This window comes from Littorina saxatilis, linkage group LG2, assembly GCF_037325665.1.
Source record: "Littorina saxatilis isolate snail1 linkage group LG2, US_GU_Lsax_2.0, whole genome shotgun sequence".
NCBI classification, from domain to species: Eukaryota; Metazoa; Mollusca; class Gastropoda; order Littorinimorpha; family Littorinidae; genus Littorina; species Littorina saxatilis.
Window position 1 is genome coordinate 47,619,432 of NC_090246.1, and position 19,866 is coordinate 47,639,297.

At 41.8% G+C, this 19,866-nt stretch overlaps 1 protein-coding gene across 1 annotated transcript in view; it reads right to left on the bottom strand.

Moving 5' to 3' along the window:
• LOC138953233 (uncharacterized) overlaps nucleotides 1–19,866 on the bottom strand; it is a 134,687-nt gene that overhangs the window by 33,535 nt on the left and 81,286 nt on the right. Inside the window, exon 33 of the mRNA XM_070325035.1 lies at nucleotides 15,831–15,877. Within this exon, the coding sequence (XP_070181136.1) occupies nucleotides 15,831–15,877 (47 nt within the window). The remainder of the gene's footprint in view (nucleotides 1–15,830; nucleotides 15,878–19,866) is intronic.

The window sequence follows — 19,866 nt, forward strand, 5'->3', positions numbered from 1 at the left end:
TTATATTTACATTTAAGTCTGGTATACAAAAGTGAGTTTACAAAGCTGTAGTACTCTGAAATGGAAAAGCCTATGTTAATTTCTGTATTGGTAGAAAGGGCTGCCTTTTTAGCTGCGGTATCTGCTAGGTCGTTGCCTCTTAAATTAGTATGCGAGGGTATCCACATCAAGTCTAGGGCTGTGCCCTGTGAAATAACTTGGTGACATAGGAATAAAATCTCTTGTTGCATATTTGCTCTATTTTTGGTCCCATTTTCCAGGGCTTCTAGGGAGGATTTAGAGTCAGTGCAGATTACCACGCCTATCATTGATAAATGAAACTGCCATGAGAATAGCATACATTTCTGCTGAGAAGATTGAGATGCCTTTGTTTAGTTTAAAACGCTTTTCGATTTTAAGTTCTGGGATCACAAAGGCACAGCCCACACTCCCATCCGGCAACTTCGAGCCGTCTGTGTATATTTTTAAATAGTGGCTGTAATCTCTGTTTAATTTTTCTTTTGCCAGTGTGGCTAGAAACAGCAGGTGATCTTTCTTCTTTAAATTGTGTTTACTCTTGGAGGTAATGTTTGGGGGTTCCAATAACCACGGAGGGTATTTTTTGTTTGTTTGTTTGTTTATTTGTTGCTTAACGTCCAGCCGACTACGCAGAGCCATATCAGGACGAGGAAGGGGGGGATGAAGGGGGCCACTTGTCAAGCGATTCCTGTTTACAAATGCACTAACCCATTACTTGTGTCCCAGCAGGCTTTAGTAAAACTAAATTAATACCTACTGGAAGATTACCAGTTTCCAGTATGTTAAAATAGGCTTAACCTATCTACTGCTGGACTTACATCAGAACACTAACAGATTAAACTATACATGAATCGCGAGACAAGCGGCAAGAGAAGAGATTTTTGGAAAAAATACAGGTGAATGAGCAAGAAGGCAGAAAAAAGAAAAGAATTCATGAAGAAAAAGAGAGCATGACAGGAAAGAGGAACCAAAAATCTACCTAACAGCAAACTAGAAAGCTCCTGCGGTTCCAAAAACAGGAGGGGCTTTTAATTTCATAACCGCAGTGCCCCACTGCGGGAGGAGGGTATTTGGGGGCCTGGATAATTTCTATGTCTTTAATCTGCTCGTTTAGGTTGTTGAGTAGGTTTTCTGCATAATGCTTGATGGGAAGGGTTTGGGGGTGTATAAATTTGTATAAGCTTTGGTTTTATAAAAAATGAATGGGTCGTTTATGGTCTGAGTTACACTGTTAGGGGCTCTTTGTTGTCTTATAAAATATTGGGTAGTTTGCAGTAGGCGTTCCTCATCGAGGGGGAGCCAACCCACTTCTCTGTAGGTGGCTTTTACAGAGGCCCAGCTTGGGATGTCTAGCGCTATTTTTAAGGCCTTTACTTCTGTAGTTTGCAGTTTTTTCAGTGTGTTTTTAGATGCGGCAAAAAAAGGATTCTTGTCTGTATTCGAGACGCGAGCGGACAAGGCTTTATCATTCTTAGACTTCTTAGACTTTTTTGGCTGTTTGCCCACGGTTTATTTTTGAGGAATCTGATTACATTTATTGCCTTTGAGGCTTTTTGTATTAGGTTGTTGATGTGGGGGGTCCATGTTAGTTTGTCGTGGATGGTTACCCCTAGGAATTTTACCGTTGTGCTGGGTTTTATGTTTTGGTTATTTATTGTAATAGAACATATCTTTTTAAAGACCGTCTTTCTGGATACTACCATGAACACTGTTTTCTCTGGTGAGAGTTCGAAGCCGTTCTCTACCATATACTGACACAGGTTGTTGACTGCACTCTGATAGGACGTCATATCAACACCAGTTTTTCCTTGTTTACACGGTCTTTTAGAGTCTAGCAGTGCGAGGTCGTCTGCATAGAGCAGAACGGTAGCCCCGCCCACATTTACTGTATTTATGTCATATAACATGATAGAAAAAAGTGTCGGCAATTGAGCCCTGGGGCACGCCCATGTCTAAGACATGTTTCTCAGAGATGGCTGAGCCCACTTTAACGTTAAGGGTTCTGTTTGAAATAAAAGTTTTGATAAAATGCAGGATACGGCCTGTGATACCCAGGTGTTGTAGTTTATTTAATAATTTTGCGTGCCACACGGTGTCAAAAGCTTTTTTTACGTCGTAAAAGGTGCCTAGGAGAGTGTCTTTCTGGTGGGCTAATGTTTTTTTAATACGTTCTACAACGTTTACAATGTGGTCTTGGCACGAGCGGTTTTTACGAAATCCCGCCTGGCACGTTGGTATGAGGTTATTTTTTTCCAGGTAAAAGTCAAGTCTGTCTTTCACCAGTCGTTCGTAGATCTTGCCCAGGTGTGGGGTGAGGGCTATAGGCCGATAACTGTCGGGTAGGGATTTTGGTTTATTAGGTTTTGGAATGCCAATCACTTGGGCTTCTTTCCAAGCCATAGGTATTTGCTGTTTCTCCCAGCAGTCATTATAGAGTCGTAGTAAGACATTTAAGAATGAGGGTGGGAAGTGACGGATCAGTGCATATGAAATGGGGTCAGCTCCCGTTGCTTTCTTTACTTTTTTGATCCACTAGGGCGCTGTTGATGACATTCTCATTATTTTCATTTAATTTCGGAAAGAGTTTTTCAGCGTCCGTACGAAACTTTAGTCTTTCATCAGGTAAGTATTTGGACTGGCTGGCCTTTGCAAAGACCTCTGCCAGCGCATTTGCCTTTTCTTTATTATTCTTTGTGAGAGTGTTATTTACAATGAGTGGTCGTTCTGGGACTTTATATTTATTTTGCATCTTTTTTACTTTGCTCCAAACGTTGCCTATATCTTTAGGATCTTGTACTGAGGTTAAGATGTACTTTTCCCAGTGATCTTTCTTTGCCTGGGCTAGGATTTTATTACTGTTTACTTATGGCTCTTTCATTAGATCCCAGTTTATAATTGTCTCTTTTTTTTATATAGCGATGTGTAGTATCGCTTTAACTTTGTTGCCTTATCACAATCTTCGTTCCACCAATCGTGGCCTTTAAACAGTTTTGGTTTATTACTCTTTCTTGTAGTTGGCGTCTAACACCGTTTCTCTGAGGTTAGAATAAAACGTTTCAATGTCCTCAGAAAAGACGTCGTTCAGATCAACAGTAGTTATCTGTGAGTTAAAGAGAGCCCAGTCTGCTTTCTTATAATTAAAAGCGCTGTTTAAGATAGGTTCTTCGGATTCGGTTCCGCCGTTAAAAATGGTGAGGAGAATAGGGAGGTGATCAGAGCCCAGGGTGTCTGGGAAAGTAGTCCACTCGGAGAGTGGTAGTAGTTCAGGGCTGGTTAATGTTAAGTCAAAGGCAGAGCTGCGTTGGTCTTTATTTTGAGCCAGTCTTGTGACACTGCCATCATTTAGAATACATGATTCGGAGTTAGTTATGTTGTCTTCCAGTTTACAGTAAAAATAGTGGGGTCTGGTTTCACTAGGCTGCCAGAGTCTGCTGTGTTCGTTAAAGTCTCCGGCGATCACCCAGTGACAGGTGTCGTTTGTTAAGTCCTTTAGCCAGGCCGAGGTGTTTTCGTGAGGGCAGCCCCGGGGGTAGTATATATTTAAAATGTTTAACTTTTTTAGTGTTGGGACATTCACCTGAATTAGGCAGGAATAACTATGTTCGCTTGCTGTTACAGGGGAGGTTAGCGCTGAGAATTGTAGGCCTGTTTTAACGTATGTTGCTACCTGGGTGTTTTTCCTATCGGTCAAGTCGACTATGGGTGGGAAAAAGAACCCTGGGATCTCTGGCAGTTTGGAGAAGGGAACATGAAGTGATTGCAAAAGCAGGATGTCACTCTTTTGTTCTTTTAAAAAGTTCAGCAGTTGTGCTATATTAGTGTTAATAGATCTGCAGTTCCACTGTAGAATTTTTAGTCTATTGTTGTTGCCTAACTGGGCTGGGGTTGTATTATTTGACGCCATTGCGACGGAAAAAAGAAACAGGAAAGACAAACAGGTGGACGTTAATCTGTCTCTTCTCTCCATTAAAGGGTTAATTTTAGTTGGTGGATTTCTTTAGCAGTAAGGTCTTTTGATCCTGCCAGAGATCCCAGGGCCAGCATGGTATCGCTGGGTGAGATGGGGCCTAGGCTGGTGTTAGTGATGGTATTAAACATGCCTACTAGTGTGTCTATTAGTGACCCGAGGCTGTTTTTGTCTGGCCTCGACCATGCCGACCAGAGCGTGTTCCACGAAATCCAAGAGCGGTGTTTGTTCTGTGTGGGGGGGGGGGGGGGGGGGGGGGTGACTTTTTTAGTCTGGATTTTTATATCGGCTAACTCTTTCTCTGCCTCTCGTTGGGCTGCCTTTGCCTTTGTTGATTCGATCATGCCTTCTTGCACTTTGGTCATAACTTTTGAAAATATTTTGTTGATCATTTCGTCTGGGTTAATGGTTTTTGGTTCGGTTTGTCCCTCGTTCAAGTCTAGCTCTTCGGGGGGAGGGTTATGCTTTTGTTTACCCAACTGGTTTTTGCGGAGAGCAGGGACGGGGTGTTTCTTAATGGTGGAGGTGGGGGGTATGTTTGCTGCATCACGCACAGCGTCTCTGCCACGCACAGCCGCTTTAGCATAGCCGGGCTGTGGAGTGGAGGTAAGCCTCGCCGGCTGCGCGCGCCAGAACCCGTCGCGTCGCTCAGCAGGGCCTGTCTCTGTTGTGTGTTTGTTACGTTTTTATATTTAGTCAAGTTTTGACTAAATATTTTAACATCGAGGGGGAATCGAAACGAGGGTCGTGGTGTATGTGCGTCTGTCTGTCTGTGTGTGTGTGTAGAGCGATTCAGACTAAACTACTGGACCGATCTTTATGAAATTTGACATGAGAGTTCCTGGGTATGAAATCCCCGAACGTTTTTTTCATTTTTTTGATAAATGTCTTTGATGACGTCATATCCGGCTTTTCGTGAAAGTTGAGGCGGCACTGTCACGCCCTCATTTTTCAACCAAATTGGTTGAAATTTTGGTCAAGTACTCTTCGACGAAGCCCGGGGTTCGGTATTGCATTTCAGCGTGGAGGCTTAAAAATTAATTAATGACTTTGGTCATTAAAAATCTGAAAATTGTAAAAAAAAATAAAAATTTATAAAACGATCCCAATTTACGTTTATCTTATTCTCCATCATTTGCTGATTCCAAAAACATATAAATATGTTATATTCGGATTAAAAACAAGCTCTGAAAATTAAATATATAAAAATTATTATCAAATTTTTTTTTTCGAAATCAATTTAAAAACACTTTCATCTTATTCCTTGTCGGTTCCTGATTCCAAAAATATATAGATATGATATGTTTGGATTAAAAACACGCTCAGAAAGTTAAAACGAAGAGAGGTACAGAAAAGCGTGCTATGCAGCATAGCGTAACCACTACCCCGCTCTTCTTGTCAATTTCACTGCCTATGCCGTGAGCGGTGGACCACGAGTATACGGTCTTGCTGCGTTGCATTGCGTTCAGTTTCATTCTGTGAGTTCGACAGCTACTTGACTAAATATTGTATTTTCGCCTTACGCGACTTGTTTACATTTAGTCAAGTCGAGACGAGGGTCGTGGTGTACGTGTGTTTGTCTGTCTGTGTGTGTGTGTAGAGCGATTCAGACTAAACTACTGGACCGATCTTTATGAAATTTGACATGAGAGTTCCTGGGTATGAAATCCCCGAACGTTTTTTTCATTTTTTTGATAAATGTCTTTGATGACGTCATATCCGGCTTTTCGTGAAAGTTGAGGCGGCACTGTCACGCCCTCATTTTTCAACCAAATTGGTTGACATTTTGGTCAAGTAATCTTCGACGAAGCCCGGACTTCGGTATTGCATTTCAGCTTGGTGGCTTAAAAATTAATTAATGACTTTGGTCATTAAAAATCTGAAAATTGTAAAAAAAAATAAAAATTTATAAAACGATCCCAATTTACGTTCATCTTATTCTCCATCATTTTCTGATTCCAAAAACATATAAATATGTTATGTTTGGATTAAAAACAAGCTCTGAAAATTAAATATATAAAAATTATTATCAAAATTAAATTGTCGAAATCAATTTAAAAACACTTTCATCTTATTCCTTGTCGGTTCCTGATTCCAAAAACATATCGATATGATATGTTTGGATTAAAAACACGCTCAGAAAGTTAAAACAAAGAGAGGTACAGAAAAGCGTGCTATCTTTCTTAGCGCAACTACTACCCCGCTCTTCTTGTCAATTTCACTGCCTTTGCCATGAGCGGTGGACTGACGATGCTACGAGTATACGGTCTTGCTGAAAAATGGCATTGCGTTCAGTTTCATTCTGTGAGTTCGACAGCTACTTGACTAAATGTTGTATTTTCGCCTTACGCGACTTGTCTTTGTCTTGTGTTACTTCGATTCGGGCTCGGTGCATGGCCTCTGAATATGGTATGTAGGTGGCCGAGCGGATTTTGTTTGCCCGCATGCGCAATCTGTATTCTTTGCACCCTTGATAGGAGGAAGAGTGACCCTCTTTGCAGTTTACACATGATCTTTCTTTGTCGCAGCCGTTTCCGTCGTGGCCGTAGGTGCTACACCTGCCGCACGTTGGTTTCTTTGCTCTGCAGTGAAACTTAAGGTGACCCAGTTTCTGACAGAAGGTGCAGCGCCGTACCGGGCAGGCGAAGGCCTCCACCCCATAAACCTCCCCCTCCAGCACCACACTCTCCGGCAGGACCGCGGCCCTAAATGTAATCCGCACGGCCTCTGAGGCCTTACCCTCTTTTGTTCTTAGTCTGCGGATCTGTCGGACGGCGGTCCCGCCTTTTTCGACCAGGCCCCCTCCATCAGTCCGAATCCGCACAGTAATGGTCATTTCTGTGAGGTCCTCGTCCGAGTGGAACAAGGGGACTCTTTTTATAACTCCCCCTGTTGTCACCTCTGGGGTAAAGGTTTTGATCTCAATGCTCCCTATTTCTGTCAGAGACAGGAGTTTTTTTTGTTGGGCATGTGTGACGCACCCCACCAGCACGCTTCCTCCAGGGAGTTTGCGCACTGATAGGATGGGTCCCACTGCTAGTGTGAAGGTTTTTAGCCTGTTTAGATCCAGGCCGTGAAGTGTGGCAGGGCCTTTTTTAAGATCCTCGCATATCACTGGATACTCGAGAAAGACTGGTGTGGGGGGGGGGGGATGTTTCTGGGAACAAAGTTTTTTTGTACTTGTCAAGGTTCTTGGGTTTTGTTTTTGTTTTTTGAGGGGAGGGTTATCTTCTGAAGTTGGGATTTTCTCTTTTATAGCGTCAACGACAGGTACCTCTGTCCCGGCCGTTTCAGACTGTGCTGGTAGATTTTGGACAAGGGTGGTTTTCCTTTTCTTGGATTTTTTTCTGTTTTTGACAAGAACGTACTCGTCCTTCTTTTCTTCTTCATCTACAGTATTTTCTTGGGTGATCTCATCTCCTGAATCGGTAGACATTGATCGGGAATGTGGCCTCTTACAGGGGGACCCCACCCCCGAACAGCTGGCCGACGGGGAAACCCTGAGTATTTCGAGTTTGTTCTGGAGTAATTTGTTTTTCAGTTTTTGGGCAGCCGACTCTGAGCCCCCAGGGGGCACAGACCCGTCCTCATCAGTCTCTAGACTGGTATCAGTAAGGTTTGGCATGTTGGACAAGTTGGGCGGGGGAGGGAGGTGGGCGCTCAGGCTCCACTCCTCCTCTCTCAATCCGGAGGAATTCAGGGGTAGGTCTGCTAAATAGCTACAGCTAAAGACACTATCCTCCCACTCATTCATTCAGGACACTCACAAGGCAGTCAGTAGCAATGAGCGTGAGAGTGTGCACTGATGAGTGCAACTGTTTGTAAAAATATATCGGCCAGTACAGCACCAGGGCTATTTGTTTGTTGGCTAAAGCACCAGGGCTATCTCTTTGCCTGCAAAAGCACGATGGCTAAAAAAAAATTTAAAAAAATAAAAAACCGGTTTAGCAACTCGGGACTAAAAGGCACGGTAAAAGCAGAGTTAGGACAGCTCACGACTTAAAAGAAATAACAAGAAGGGCAAAGCCCATACGACTCACATGCTTTACACATTTTTCCTACCAAAATACATGTGACCTTGACCCAAGGTCAAGGTCATGCAACACAAAGCTGTTAATTCAAGACATAGGAAGTACAATGGTGCTTATTGGCTCTTTCTACCATGAGATATGGTCACTTTTAGTGGTTCACTACCTTATTTTGGTCACATTTCATTAGGGTCAAAGTGACCTTGACCTTGATCATATGTGACCAAATGTGTCTCATGATGAAAGCATAACATGTGCCCCACATAATTTTTAAGTTTGAAACAGTTATCTTCCATAGTTCAGGGTCAAGGTCACTTCAAAATATGTATACAATCCAACTTTGAAGAGCTCCTGTGACCTTGACCTTGAAGCAAGGTAAACCAAACTGGTATCAAAAGATGGGGCTTACTTTGCCCTATATATCATATATAGGTGAGGTATTCAATCTCAAAAACTTCAGAGAAAATGGGAAAAATGTGAAAAATAGCTGTTTTTTAGGCAACATTTATGGCCCCTGCGACCTTGACCTTGAAGCAAGGTCAAGATGCTAAGTATGTTTTTGGGGGCCTTGTCATCATACACCATCTTGCCAAATTTGGTACTGATAGACTGAATAGTGTCCAAGAAATATCCAACGTTAAAGTTTTCCGGACGGCCGGACGGACGGACGTCCGGACGGACGGACGGACGGACGGACGACTCGGGTGAGTACATAGACTCACTTTTGCTTCGCATGTGAGTCAAAAATTAACAACAACGAAGAAACAGTAAGAAACCAACGAGCACAGGTGGTCTAAGAAAAAAAAATCAGCATCTAGGGCTATGCTTACCACTGGGCATAGGAATAAAAGAAACAAGAAGGGCAAAGCCCATACGACTCACATGCTTTACACATTTTTCCTACCAAAATACATGTGACCTTGACCCAAGGTCAAGGTCATCCAAGGTCATGCAACACAAAGCTGTTAATTCAAGACATAGGAAGTACAATGGTGCTTATTGGCTCTTTCTACCATGAGATATGGTCACTTTTAGTGGTTCACTACCTTATTTTGGTCACATTTCATAAGGGTCAAAGTGACCTTGACCTTGATCATATGTGACCAAATGTGTCTCATGATGAAAGCATAACATGTGCCCCACATAATTTTTAAGTTTGAAACAGTTATCTTCCATAGTTCAGGGTCAAGGTCACTTCAAAATATGTATACAATCCAACTTTGAAGAGCTCCTGTGACCTTGACCTTGAAGCAAGGTAAACCAAACTGGTATCAAAAGATGGGGCTTACTTTGCCCTATATATCATATATAGGTGAGGTATTCAATCTCAAAAACTTCAGAGAAAATGTGAAAAATGTGAAAAATAGCTGTTTTTTAGGCAACATTTATGGCCCCTGCGACCTTGACCTTGAAGCAAGGTCAAGATGCTATGTATGTTTTTTGGGGCCTTGTCATCATACACCATCTTGCCAAATTTGGTACTGATAGACTGAATAGTGTCCAAGAAATATCCAACGTTAAAGTTTTCCGGACGGACGTCCGGACGGACGGACGGACGGACGGACGGACGTCCGGACGGACGGACGGACGGACGGACGACTCGGGTGAGTACATAGACTCACTTTTGCTTCGCATGTGAGTCAATAAAAGGGCCTCAGCAACGAGGCGCGGAAATAAAAGTGACCAGAGTTAAATCAAGCCCCCGGTTAAGGTCGAAAGAAAGTCACCGGAGCGTTGAGCGGAACAAAGCAAACAAAGAGCCCAAGCATAAACATAAGCAAACAGCGGCCAAAAAGGCAAAGTGAAAAGCACAAACCGTAGCAGGCCAAGTAGTAAAATCAGGTAGTTAAAAGTCAGGTGTAAGCACGAAGCGTTGAGCGTTTGTGGCGTGAGAGCAAAACAAGACGAAGCAACCTAAGCAGAATAAACGCAGTAGAGAAGCAAGCAATGTAAGGCAGACCGCTCACCCAGCACAACACCGCACAGACACAAGGCACAAGACACGTAGAAATGTGAGCGATGTGATTCGATGTGAGAGCAAGTTGACAAATGCGACCTCTCTCAAGCTCGAGTCTGTTCTACTGAGCGAGTTTTAGCGTCAACTAAGGTGACTCGAGTCGAACCGGAGGTCGCAAAAACTCGGTCCGGTACGACTGGAGTGACGTCACCGGTTAACCAACTTTCAACCTTGCTTCCTGCGTAGGGTCTCTCCAGTTCCAAGATGGCTGCCAAGGCGAGGTGAGAAACTTCTGCAAATATTTTTTGACAAAGTTACGGATTGTGAGAAGACATTTGTTGTAAATCACTTAGCCTTTCAAAAATTAAGGATACTGGGTTGGATACTGTCTTGGTTTTAATGCATTTTATTTTAGCAGTGATGTTTATTTTGGGAAGAAATGAGGTCAACAGGAGTTTGGGTGCGATTTCGGCTCAAATGTACTTTAGCGCCCTGAACTTTTACCCGGCTGTTTTGCGCTCGATTTTCACGCTCACTTCTTCATTGACGTTCGAATCGATAGTTCGATGTTTTGGCATTACATTCACATCAACAATAAAACAGTACTGCTTGTTCATCATCGTCGTCCATCAACTCTCCACAACAGTAAATCCGTAACGCGCTTGTCGCCATCTTGTTGCAAGGGACGCGACTGGACACAACCCAACAGCGTTTCCGCGAAGAAAAAAACCAGACATGCGCAGTGACCCTACCGTAGCTCAACCCTGTTCCTCGCGAAAACTCGCTCACTCTATGATCTTCGCTCACGGTTTAGAACACGTGTTTTAAGCATGCTATACGGTTGTATGGTAGGCGACCAGTGATTGGTCAGGGAGATCACTTGTCCTGGGATAGGCGACTGCTGATTGGTCAGGGAGATCACATGGTCTTTCTTCCCAGTCCTTCTAGTTTTCTTTTTTCTACATGCTTTTGCAGACAGAGGTCTGGTGTGTTTCCGTGACTAAGATTTGGGCAGGTTTCACGGTAATCAGACTCTTTGATGTGTGTAAACTTTGCCTTGAAATTACTTGCTTACTGTGTTGATTTTCATCATTTTTTCTGCTTGGCATGAGTAAGTATGGTATTTGCAATACAAAAAAATAAATAAAAGCTAAAATGTTTGTGTTTGAGCAATTATTTGAGCGAGTTTTTCGAAGCGAACGTGTGAATCCTGACAGACACCATTTCCTTCTGTCACATGACCCCATCTCAAAGTGTGATTCAAGCAGACACGAAATATCACACAAAACATATGATAATGGGGTTATTAATTCAATTAATACACAAGGTTAGTCTCTGACTAGATAAAATAGGGAAAAAATATCAAATGGGAGCATAAAACCGTTTCTGGAAAAATTTTCAATCGCCACCGAAAGTGTCTGTCAGTAAAAAAAACACGTGCTTTGTTTGCAAAGCAAAGCCTAATTTTACACATCGCGTGCTTTTGTCTGTTATTCTTGCTTGTGAACATCATTTTATTGATGTTCTTCACTGGAAAGCAGGTGTATCATCAACAGTATCACAAAATCGCAAAGAATGAACATTTTTGTTGTGATCCGACCGGTGTCTGTAGACGGAATCACACGTTCGGCAAACTTCGTTTTTAACGGAAATAACCGAGCCTTTCATCGGAAACGACGTTTCAACCGCTTCATATCGTCTGCAGGAAGAAAAAGAGGAATGCGATACCCAGTAAGTAAAACATTTAATCGTTTTTAGTGCCTTTTGATCAAGTTTTGTTGCGTCTGTCAGCAACGTTCGGCAACCCAACGTTCGGCACAGCGACGCGCGCATACGGATTTGCAGCATTTGCATTCGGAAAGTGAGGGATTTGTGAGTTCGTTTGCATAATTTCAATCGCTAGTAGGTTTTCCCTTCGTCTCCCATTGTTGTGTTTGCATGTTATTGGCATTTCATTGTGTAAATTGAAAGTTTGTGAGTAACAGTAGTACAATCTGTCGAACGTTGGCGACGCTGACAGACGCAAATATCGAACGTTGCCTTCAATGACAGAAGGGCTTGGCGATCATACTTTCGATTCGTAGGAACACAATATGGAGACAGCAATGTGCGCTCGTTACCACAACGGTCATGAACCGGTGTAACACGAAATTTTTACTCCACGAAAAATTGACTCCGGAGTAAACTTCCAGTAAAAATCTTGTACGAAAAAAGAACTCCACAAGGAACTAAATTTTTACTCCCCAAATATTTACTCCCAGTAAACATCTCGTACGAGAAACTTAGGGTCTACTCCTTCGTTTATAATTCGCGCAATATCCCATTTACGTGCAATCCCGTTTTGCCGCCGTCCCATTTTGGCGACATTTCACAAGCCAAGCGTCATCTTACTATCGCATCCCATTTTGGCGCAATCCCGTTTCGCCGCTATCCCATTTTTTTATTTTTTATTTTTTATTTTTACATTTAGTCAAGTTTTGACTAAAATAATGTTTTAACGTAGAGGGGGAATCGAGACGAGGGTCGTGGTGTATGTGTGTGTGTCTGTCTGTGCGTGTGTATGTGTGTGTGTGTAGAGCGATTCAGACCAAACTACTGGACCGATCTTTATGACATTTGACATGAGAGTTCCTGGGAATGATATCCCCGGATATTTTTTTTAATTTTTTTCGATAAATACCTTTGATGACGTCATATCCGGCTTTTTGTAAAAGTTGAGGCGGCAGTGTCACACCCTCATTTTTCAATCAAATTGATTGAAATTTTGGCCAAGCAATCTCTGACGAAGGTCGGACTTCGGTATTGCATTTCAATTTGGTGGCTTACAAATTAATTGATAACTTTGGTCATTGAAAACCTGAAAATTGTAAAAAAAAAAAATTTGTTTTTAAAACGATACAAATTTACATTCATCTTATTCTTCATCATTTTCTGATTCCAAAAACATATAAATATGTTATATTCGGATTAAAAACAAGCTCTGAAAATTAAAAATATAAAAATTATTATTAAAACAAAATTTCCGAAATCGATTTAAAAACAATTTCATCTTATTCCTTGTGGGTTCCTGATTCCAAAAACATATAGATGTGATATGTTTGGATTAAAAACACGCTCAGAAAGTTAAAAAGAATAGAGATAGAAAAGCGTGCTATCGATCCTTCTCAGCGCAACTACTACCCCGCTCTTCTTGTCAATGTCACTGCCTTTGCATCGAGCGGTGAACTGACGATGCTACGAGTATACGCTGTTGCTGTAAAAATGCAGTGAGTTCAGTTTCATTCTGTTAGTTCGACAGCTTGACTAAATGTTGTACATGAACAAAGTATGCAAACCAGATGATCCAGCGACGTCCTTCCCAATTTATGTCCAATGGACGTCTACCCACAACACGCCACTGGATGCCGCGTGGTCAGCCAACCATGTGGTGCCAGTCGTGAAAACCAGGTTCTTTGTCCCACAAAGAGACATTCAAGTTTGGGACTTTGTGACCGCTGACTTTGTCAGCATGGATGGAAAGGTGGAGAGATACAGGGCGGTGATCATCCCCAAGTCAACCCATTTCCCCGATGGGCCAGATCGAGAGGAGATTTGTGTGAAGTGTTTGCGCGCAAAAGACAATGAGAGATACTATGTCTTTCCTAATGTTGATGACATTTCATGCTTGCCAATGGCTCAGATAAAAAAAATCCCACCAACCAACCATGAACAACAGGGGGGATTACTTTTTTTGACATGTGATCAAGTCTCATTTGAGCGTTCACAGTGTTACCTGAGAATAGCACACCCCCTTGAATTGGGAACAAAGAAAAAGCGTTGTATATATGCATTTTTGAATGCTTTTCTAAAGTCATAAGTTCATTATTTGTGATTTTTTTATTTTTATGGATTGTTTTGCTGAATACATGCAGTTAAGAAATTGACCCCGTTTTCAAATTTAGGGGGTAGGGTTGCCCTATAGCCCACGTATGTCTGTGTGACTGTGTCAAATATCAATCTACTCTGCGTACAAAATGTATATATGTTTGTTTTTCGATTTTAGAATGATTTCTTAAGCTGGCTATAACTTCTGAGGTCTACAGGAAACGATAAAGATAAAAAATGTACAAAATATAAGTAGCGTCCTTTATCTTACCATTGTTCTGATCAATGCTGTCCCTTTATTTGCAAGTTAACCATTTTTCTTAATGTGTTCAAGGAGTATGTTAAAAATTATTATCAATGGTTGCTTTAAACTGCACCTTTGGGCAGTTATTATGCACTAAAGTTGTAAAAGCATGTTTTGGGGGTTTTAGGATATAGCGTCTTGGAACGCCAATCATCTTGGAAATACGAATGTTCATATAATTTTTTTTACTGTTTTGGATAGATAAAAAGTTGAACTCTTGGTGCAAACTGTTTTTTGGTCCCTGTTTGACTATTTATTATTTTGGAATATTGTGTGTGAGGGGGAAACTGCAATCCTCAATATCATGAAACGTGCCTTTGGAGGATTCCAACGCGTTGCAAGACTGGTATAGGTCTAACAACGGGCTTCTAGTGTTAGTGCAATACACAGAAGGCTTAGCACAGGAGGAATTTGGCTACATACTTTCGCTGACGAGCGGGAGCCAAATATTCAAGCGGTTTGCTTGGGAGAGCTACATTTTACGAGCTGTTGAGGTAATTAGCCGTTACTTTACGCTGGTGACCGGTCAATGTCTGTGAAATGTAAACTCTGTTTTGTTTCTCCATGATAGCGTATAACTTGCTCATTATAACGCTAAATTGTAATCTGTATAGGGTTTTCAGTTGCAGACATGGAGAGGCGGAGAAAATGTCTCGAGTTGTTATTAAAAGTCTATCCTTGCAGATACCACGTGCTCGCTGAAGGGGGAAGTTAGATATGTTTAAAGGTGGTAAAAGGGGGATTGTTGCCATGGTCACTGCACCAATTGCTCTTGTTTCAGCTTCTTGTTGCTGGTTGGCGCCGCTTGTTGCTGTACGGTTGCTGGACGTTTGCTACCTGGCTGCTACCTGTTTGCTGTTGAAGACGGGCTACACTGTTGCTGTCCTTTGTTCTACGGTTGCTGTTCTACGGCTGTTACTGGTGTTGCTCCAACTTTCACCCGTATGCTCCACTGCTCCGCTGCGTTTCATCGAATGGACCCTGGCTACACTGAGAGTTGAGTGCACCCATGCGTAAACGCCCCCCCCCCCCCACCTTGTCATCTTTCTCACCCTTTATGACGAACTTTGAGTTGTGACAACGTGGAGTGTTAACGCCTGTACAGGCTAAGACTTTTTACAGAGCAGCTAAGTGTTTTCTAACTTTACACGGTTCAGCGTGTTCTTATTATTTCATAAACTTTAACTGGCTTTTGTCAGTTGTCTTCATTGTTATTGTTACGACTTGGTCGTAAAAACATTATTGGCTTCACGAGAAGAGGGAGGTGGAGAGTTAGTGTATATAAACAGACGTCTAGAACTTATACTTTTGTTGTTTCTAACTTATTTGTGTGACTGCGAGAGTGGATCGTGGTGTGGTTAGTCAGTTAGCAGTAATTGACCGTTTTATGTCATTCATTTGACTTTAAAACGTGACAGAGAGAGAGAGAGAGAGAGAGAGAGAGAGAGAGAGAGAGAGAGAGAGAGAGAGAGAGAGAGAGAGAGAGAGAGAGAGAGAGGCAGCCAGAGAGAATCTAGAGACAGAGAGACAGACAAGGAGTTAGAGAGAAAAAAGACAGACCGAGATACAGAGAGTGAGATTTTTTATTTGTATTTTAAAGACAGAGAGACAGACAGACAGAGAGACTGAGACAAACATAGAGGAGGAGAAAGAGAGAGGAAGAAAGAGGGTGTGTGTACACTATAAACTTACCCTGATTGGTGCAAATTCCTGTGTTGTTTCCCACTGATACAACAGCGCTAAAAATATCAAATCTATCACTCATCATTTCTTACATTTCTGGCATAACTCTCTCTCTAGGAGTGCATCGCAAATGTGAAGATCTAAATCTTCGTACATGTATCACCAAGAAATAAGTACCTTTTTGGAATTAACAATTGTTTGAGTGGTGACAACACATCTACTGCGAAATATAACTGCGTGAAAAGCTGTGCATCTGTACGATGGAATAACCTCCGAACAGGGTAAAGGAAAATCAGAATAGATTATCCAGAACGTCTCAATGAAACGTCTGACATTCTCAACATACACCACATTTTTTTAGGAAAAAAAAGAGATTTTGTTTTTAACAAGAATCATAATAATTTGTATTACTCATTTACTTTCCCAAATTGAATTTTGGCTAGCCCAGACAAAATATGTATACTCAGACACTTGAGTGACCTCATTTCTGAAACAATGACATATCACAACATATGATGTCATAACCAAGAGCCTAGCCAAGACTGTGACCAAATCAAACAAATGACATCATAGCTTTATGAGGTCAAGACTTACATCCTTGATAGCTCAGTGGATAATTTCAGTGGTGAAATCTTTTCCAGCAAACATTTTCATGCTGGGACTGTAACATTTGATGAAAACAAGCCACATGTTGGTCATGTCTGCTGATCACCAACACCTACAATTTCCTGATATTTGAAGGCTTTTGCTCCCACAATAAACCTCAATGTAAAGTTTTTACAAACATGACCCCGCTGTGATCCCAATATGTGACGGGGGTCAACCAAACTAAGGTCACGTCGGTAGATTATCAAACCCTTGAAGTGTTCAAAGTTTCAAAGCTCTAGCTTTAAAAACGCCCGAGATAACGTCAATGTTGAGTTATTATGAATCGCACATGACCCCCTGTGACCCCCAAACTTAACGAGGGTCCATCAAACTTAGGGGAAGGGCCCCTAATATGGACCACTTTTTGTTTATTGCTGATAACTAGCTTGTTTTCTTGCGAAGAAGTTTCATTTTGTGGTTGGTAGTCCTTCTCTCTTAGTTTAACCGTTAGGCCTAATTAGAGTGAAATAGCTTTGATAGACCTTCAGCAAAAATTAAATACAGAAAAAATCACAAATGGTCCATATTAGGAGCCTGGGCGCCCAATATGGACCAGTGAAGCGGCCTTCACGAATCACTGTAAAAAGCCCCCTATACTTCAAAATAACATGATACATCTTAGTGTGCAAGTCAGACTAATTCAAATATGCTTTAGATTTAGCTGTTTCGGGTTGATGAGAGCATTATTTGAAGCACACCAGGAAACTGAAGAAGTTTTTAAATCTCGAGGGCTAGTTATAGGTTATTTTCAGCAAGCTTCTTAATGAATTAATTAAAATTGCCTTTAGTTTTTATTTTCTTCGATTTGTTAAAGGTGGTCCATATTAGGGGACTCACACATACTTTGAGGTTTTGCTATTATTTTTTGTTTGCAGTAGAAACTCGGGGTACCCACTGTTAAAATGTAACAAATACGGTCTTAGCTGTCATATATAGCCATTTTTGTGTTATGAAAGCTTTGGCTGTGGACAGAAACGAGTCCGTTTTAGGCGGCAAATTTAGAGTGAACGCTGCCAAAAGTGAAAAAAGGCGAAAAAGCCTAACGGTTTTGAGGTTTGTGTTTCTGCAACTGTTTTGACATGTGCAACTAATCCAGAGAGGGTGAATAAAGCGAATGAAATTGTTTTGAGCGCTCTAGCGCCGTTAGTTTGTCAGAACAGGAGGTGGTCCATATTAGGAGCCGGTCCATATTAGGAGCCTTTCCCCTACGTCAAGTTGGTAGATTATCAAACCCTAGATGTGTGCATAGTATCAAAGCTCTAGCTTTAAAAACATCCGAGATAACCTCAACGTTAAGTTTTTATGAAACGAACATCACCCCGCTGTAACCCCCAAATTTGACGATGGTCTACCAAATTGGGGTCACTGCGTGAGATCATCAAAGTCTAAGAGTGTGCAAAGATTCAGAGGTCTAGCTTGAAAAACTTCCGAGATAACCTCAACGTTAAAGGCACAGTCAGCCTCCCGTAAACCATCACGGACACTGTCAGGCTTTTACACACAGTACACACACCCTTTCATTTAAACACTCACCGCTTGAGGACATCCTAGGTGCCCTCCGTAGAGAGCGAGCAATTTTTCAAAGATTTATTTTTGCGTGGTTTATCTTACCCCTGAGCCATCGTGAACCCGTGTGATCCAGTTTCCTTTTTTTCTTCACAATTTAGTCGTCAGTTTGTGATTTAAATGCGACTCGATGGAAGCTTAATATCTGCAATAGCACGTTATTGTGTACCTCTGGATCTAAAACGCAACACGAAACGGCTGCGAGACACACGAACTAGAGCGGTGGCGGTTGACCGTTCAGAGGAACTGCCAACTGGCGCTATGCAGAACCGTCGTCTGCTACGAGAAAGACGTTTTGCGTGACACGTTTCCGGTGTAGCAGGCTATTTTGACACAGCCTATTTTAACCGGGAAGTCATTCTGGGCTAGTCAGTTTTGCCCCCCCCCCCCCCCCCCTAGTCAATTTTGACCCCCCCTTCAAACTTTAAGAATGAGTACATTAAGACCTTTAGAAACAATATTTATGCATATTATGTATACAACTACGTATATATTATCTAAGGTTTGGGGGAATGTGTCATTCTGGGTCCCCGTCAAAATCCGCTAGCCCAGAATGACCCCCCGGTCAAAACTGACTAGGCCAGTCAGTTTTAACCTCCCCGAATTGAATGTAAATGTGGACAATATTTGTTGTAAACTGATATTGCAAAACAAAAAAACAAAAAACAAAAATCGAAAAAAAACGTTAAACACATTTTTCTAAAAAAAACCCACCCAGTTTCGACGCTTCCCTTCAAACTTCAAGAATAAGTACATTAGGACTTCACATGACGAAATGTATGCATATATGTATGCATCTATGTATCTCAACAGGTTTGGGGGGATGTGTCATTCCCGGTCAAAATCAGCTGGCCCAGAATGACACCCCCCTCCCCCCCCCCCCCCTCGGAGAAAACTGACTAGGCCAGTCAGTTTTGACACCCCCCCCCCCCCCCATACAAACTTCAAGAATAAGTAGTTTAAGACCTTTTAAAACGAATTGAATGTAAATGTGGGACAATATTTGTTGCAAAATGATATTGCCAACAAAAAAACAAAAACAAAACAAAACAAAATCGCAAAATAACGTTATAAACAATTTTGTTCTACAAAATAAAACAAGAAGGGCAAAGCCCATACGACTCACATGCTTTACACATTTTTCCTACCAAAATACATGTGACCTTGACCAGGTCATCCAAGGTCATGCAACACAAAGCTGTTAATTCAAGACATAGGAAGTACAATGGTGCTTATTGGCTCTTTCTACCATGAGATATGGTCACTTTTAGTGGTTCACTACCTTATTTTGGTCACATTTCATAAGGGTCAAAGTGACCTTGACCTTGATCATATGTGACCGAATGTGTCTCATGATGAAAGCATAACATGTGCCCCACATAATTTTTAAGTTTGAAACAGTTATCTTCCATAGTTCAGGGTCAAGGTCACTTCAAAATATGTATACAATCCAACTTTGAAGAGCTCCTGTGACCTTGACCTTGAAGCAAGGTAAACCAAACTGGTATCAAAAGATGGGGCTTACTTTGCCCTATATATCATATATAGGTGAGGTATTGAATCTCAAAAACTTCAGAGAAAATGGGAAAAATATGAAAAATAGCTGTTTTTTAGGCAACATTTATGGCCCCTGCGACCTTGACCTTGAAGCAAGGTCAAGATGCTATGTATGTTTTTTGGGGCCTTGTCATCATACACCATCTTGCCAAATTTGGTACTGATAGACTGAATAGTGTCCAAGAAATATCCAACGTTAAAGTTTTCCGGACGGACGGACGGACGTCCGGACGTCCGGACGGACGGACGGACGGACGACTCGGGTGAGTACATA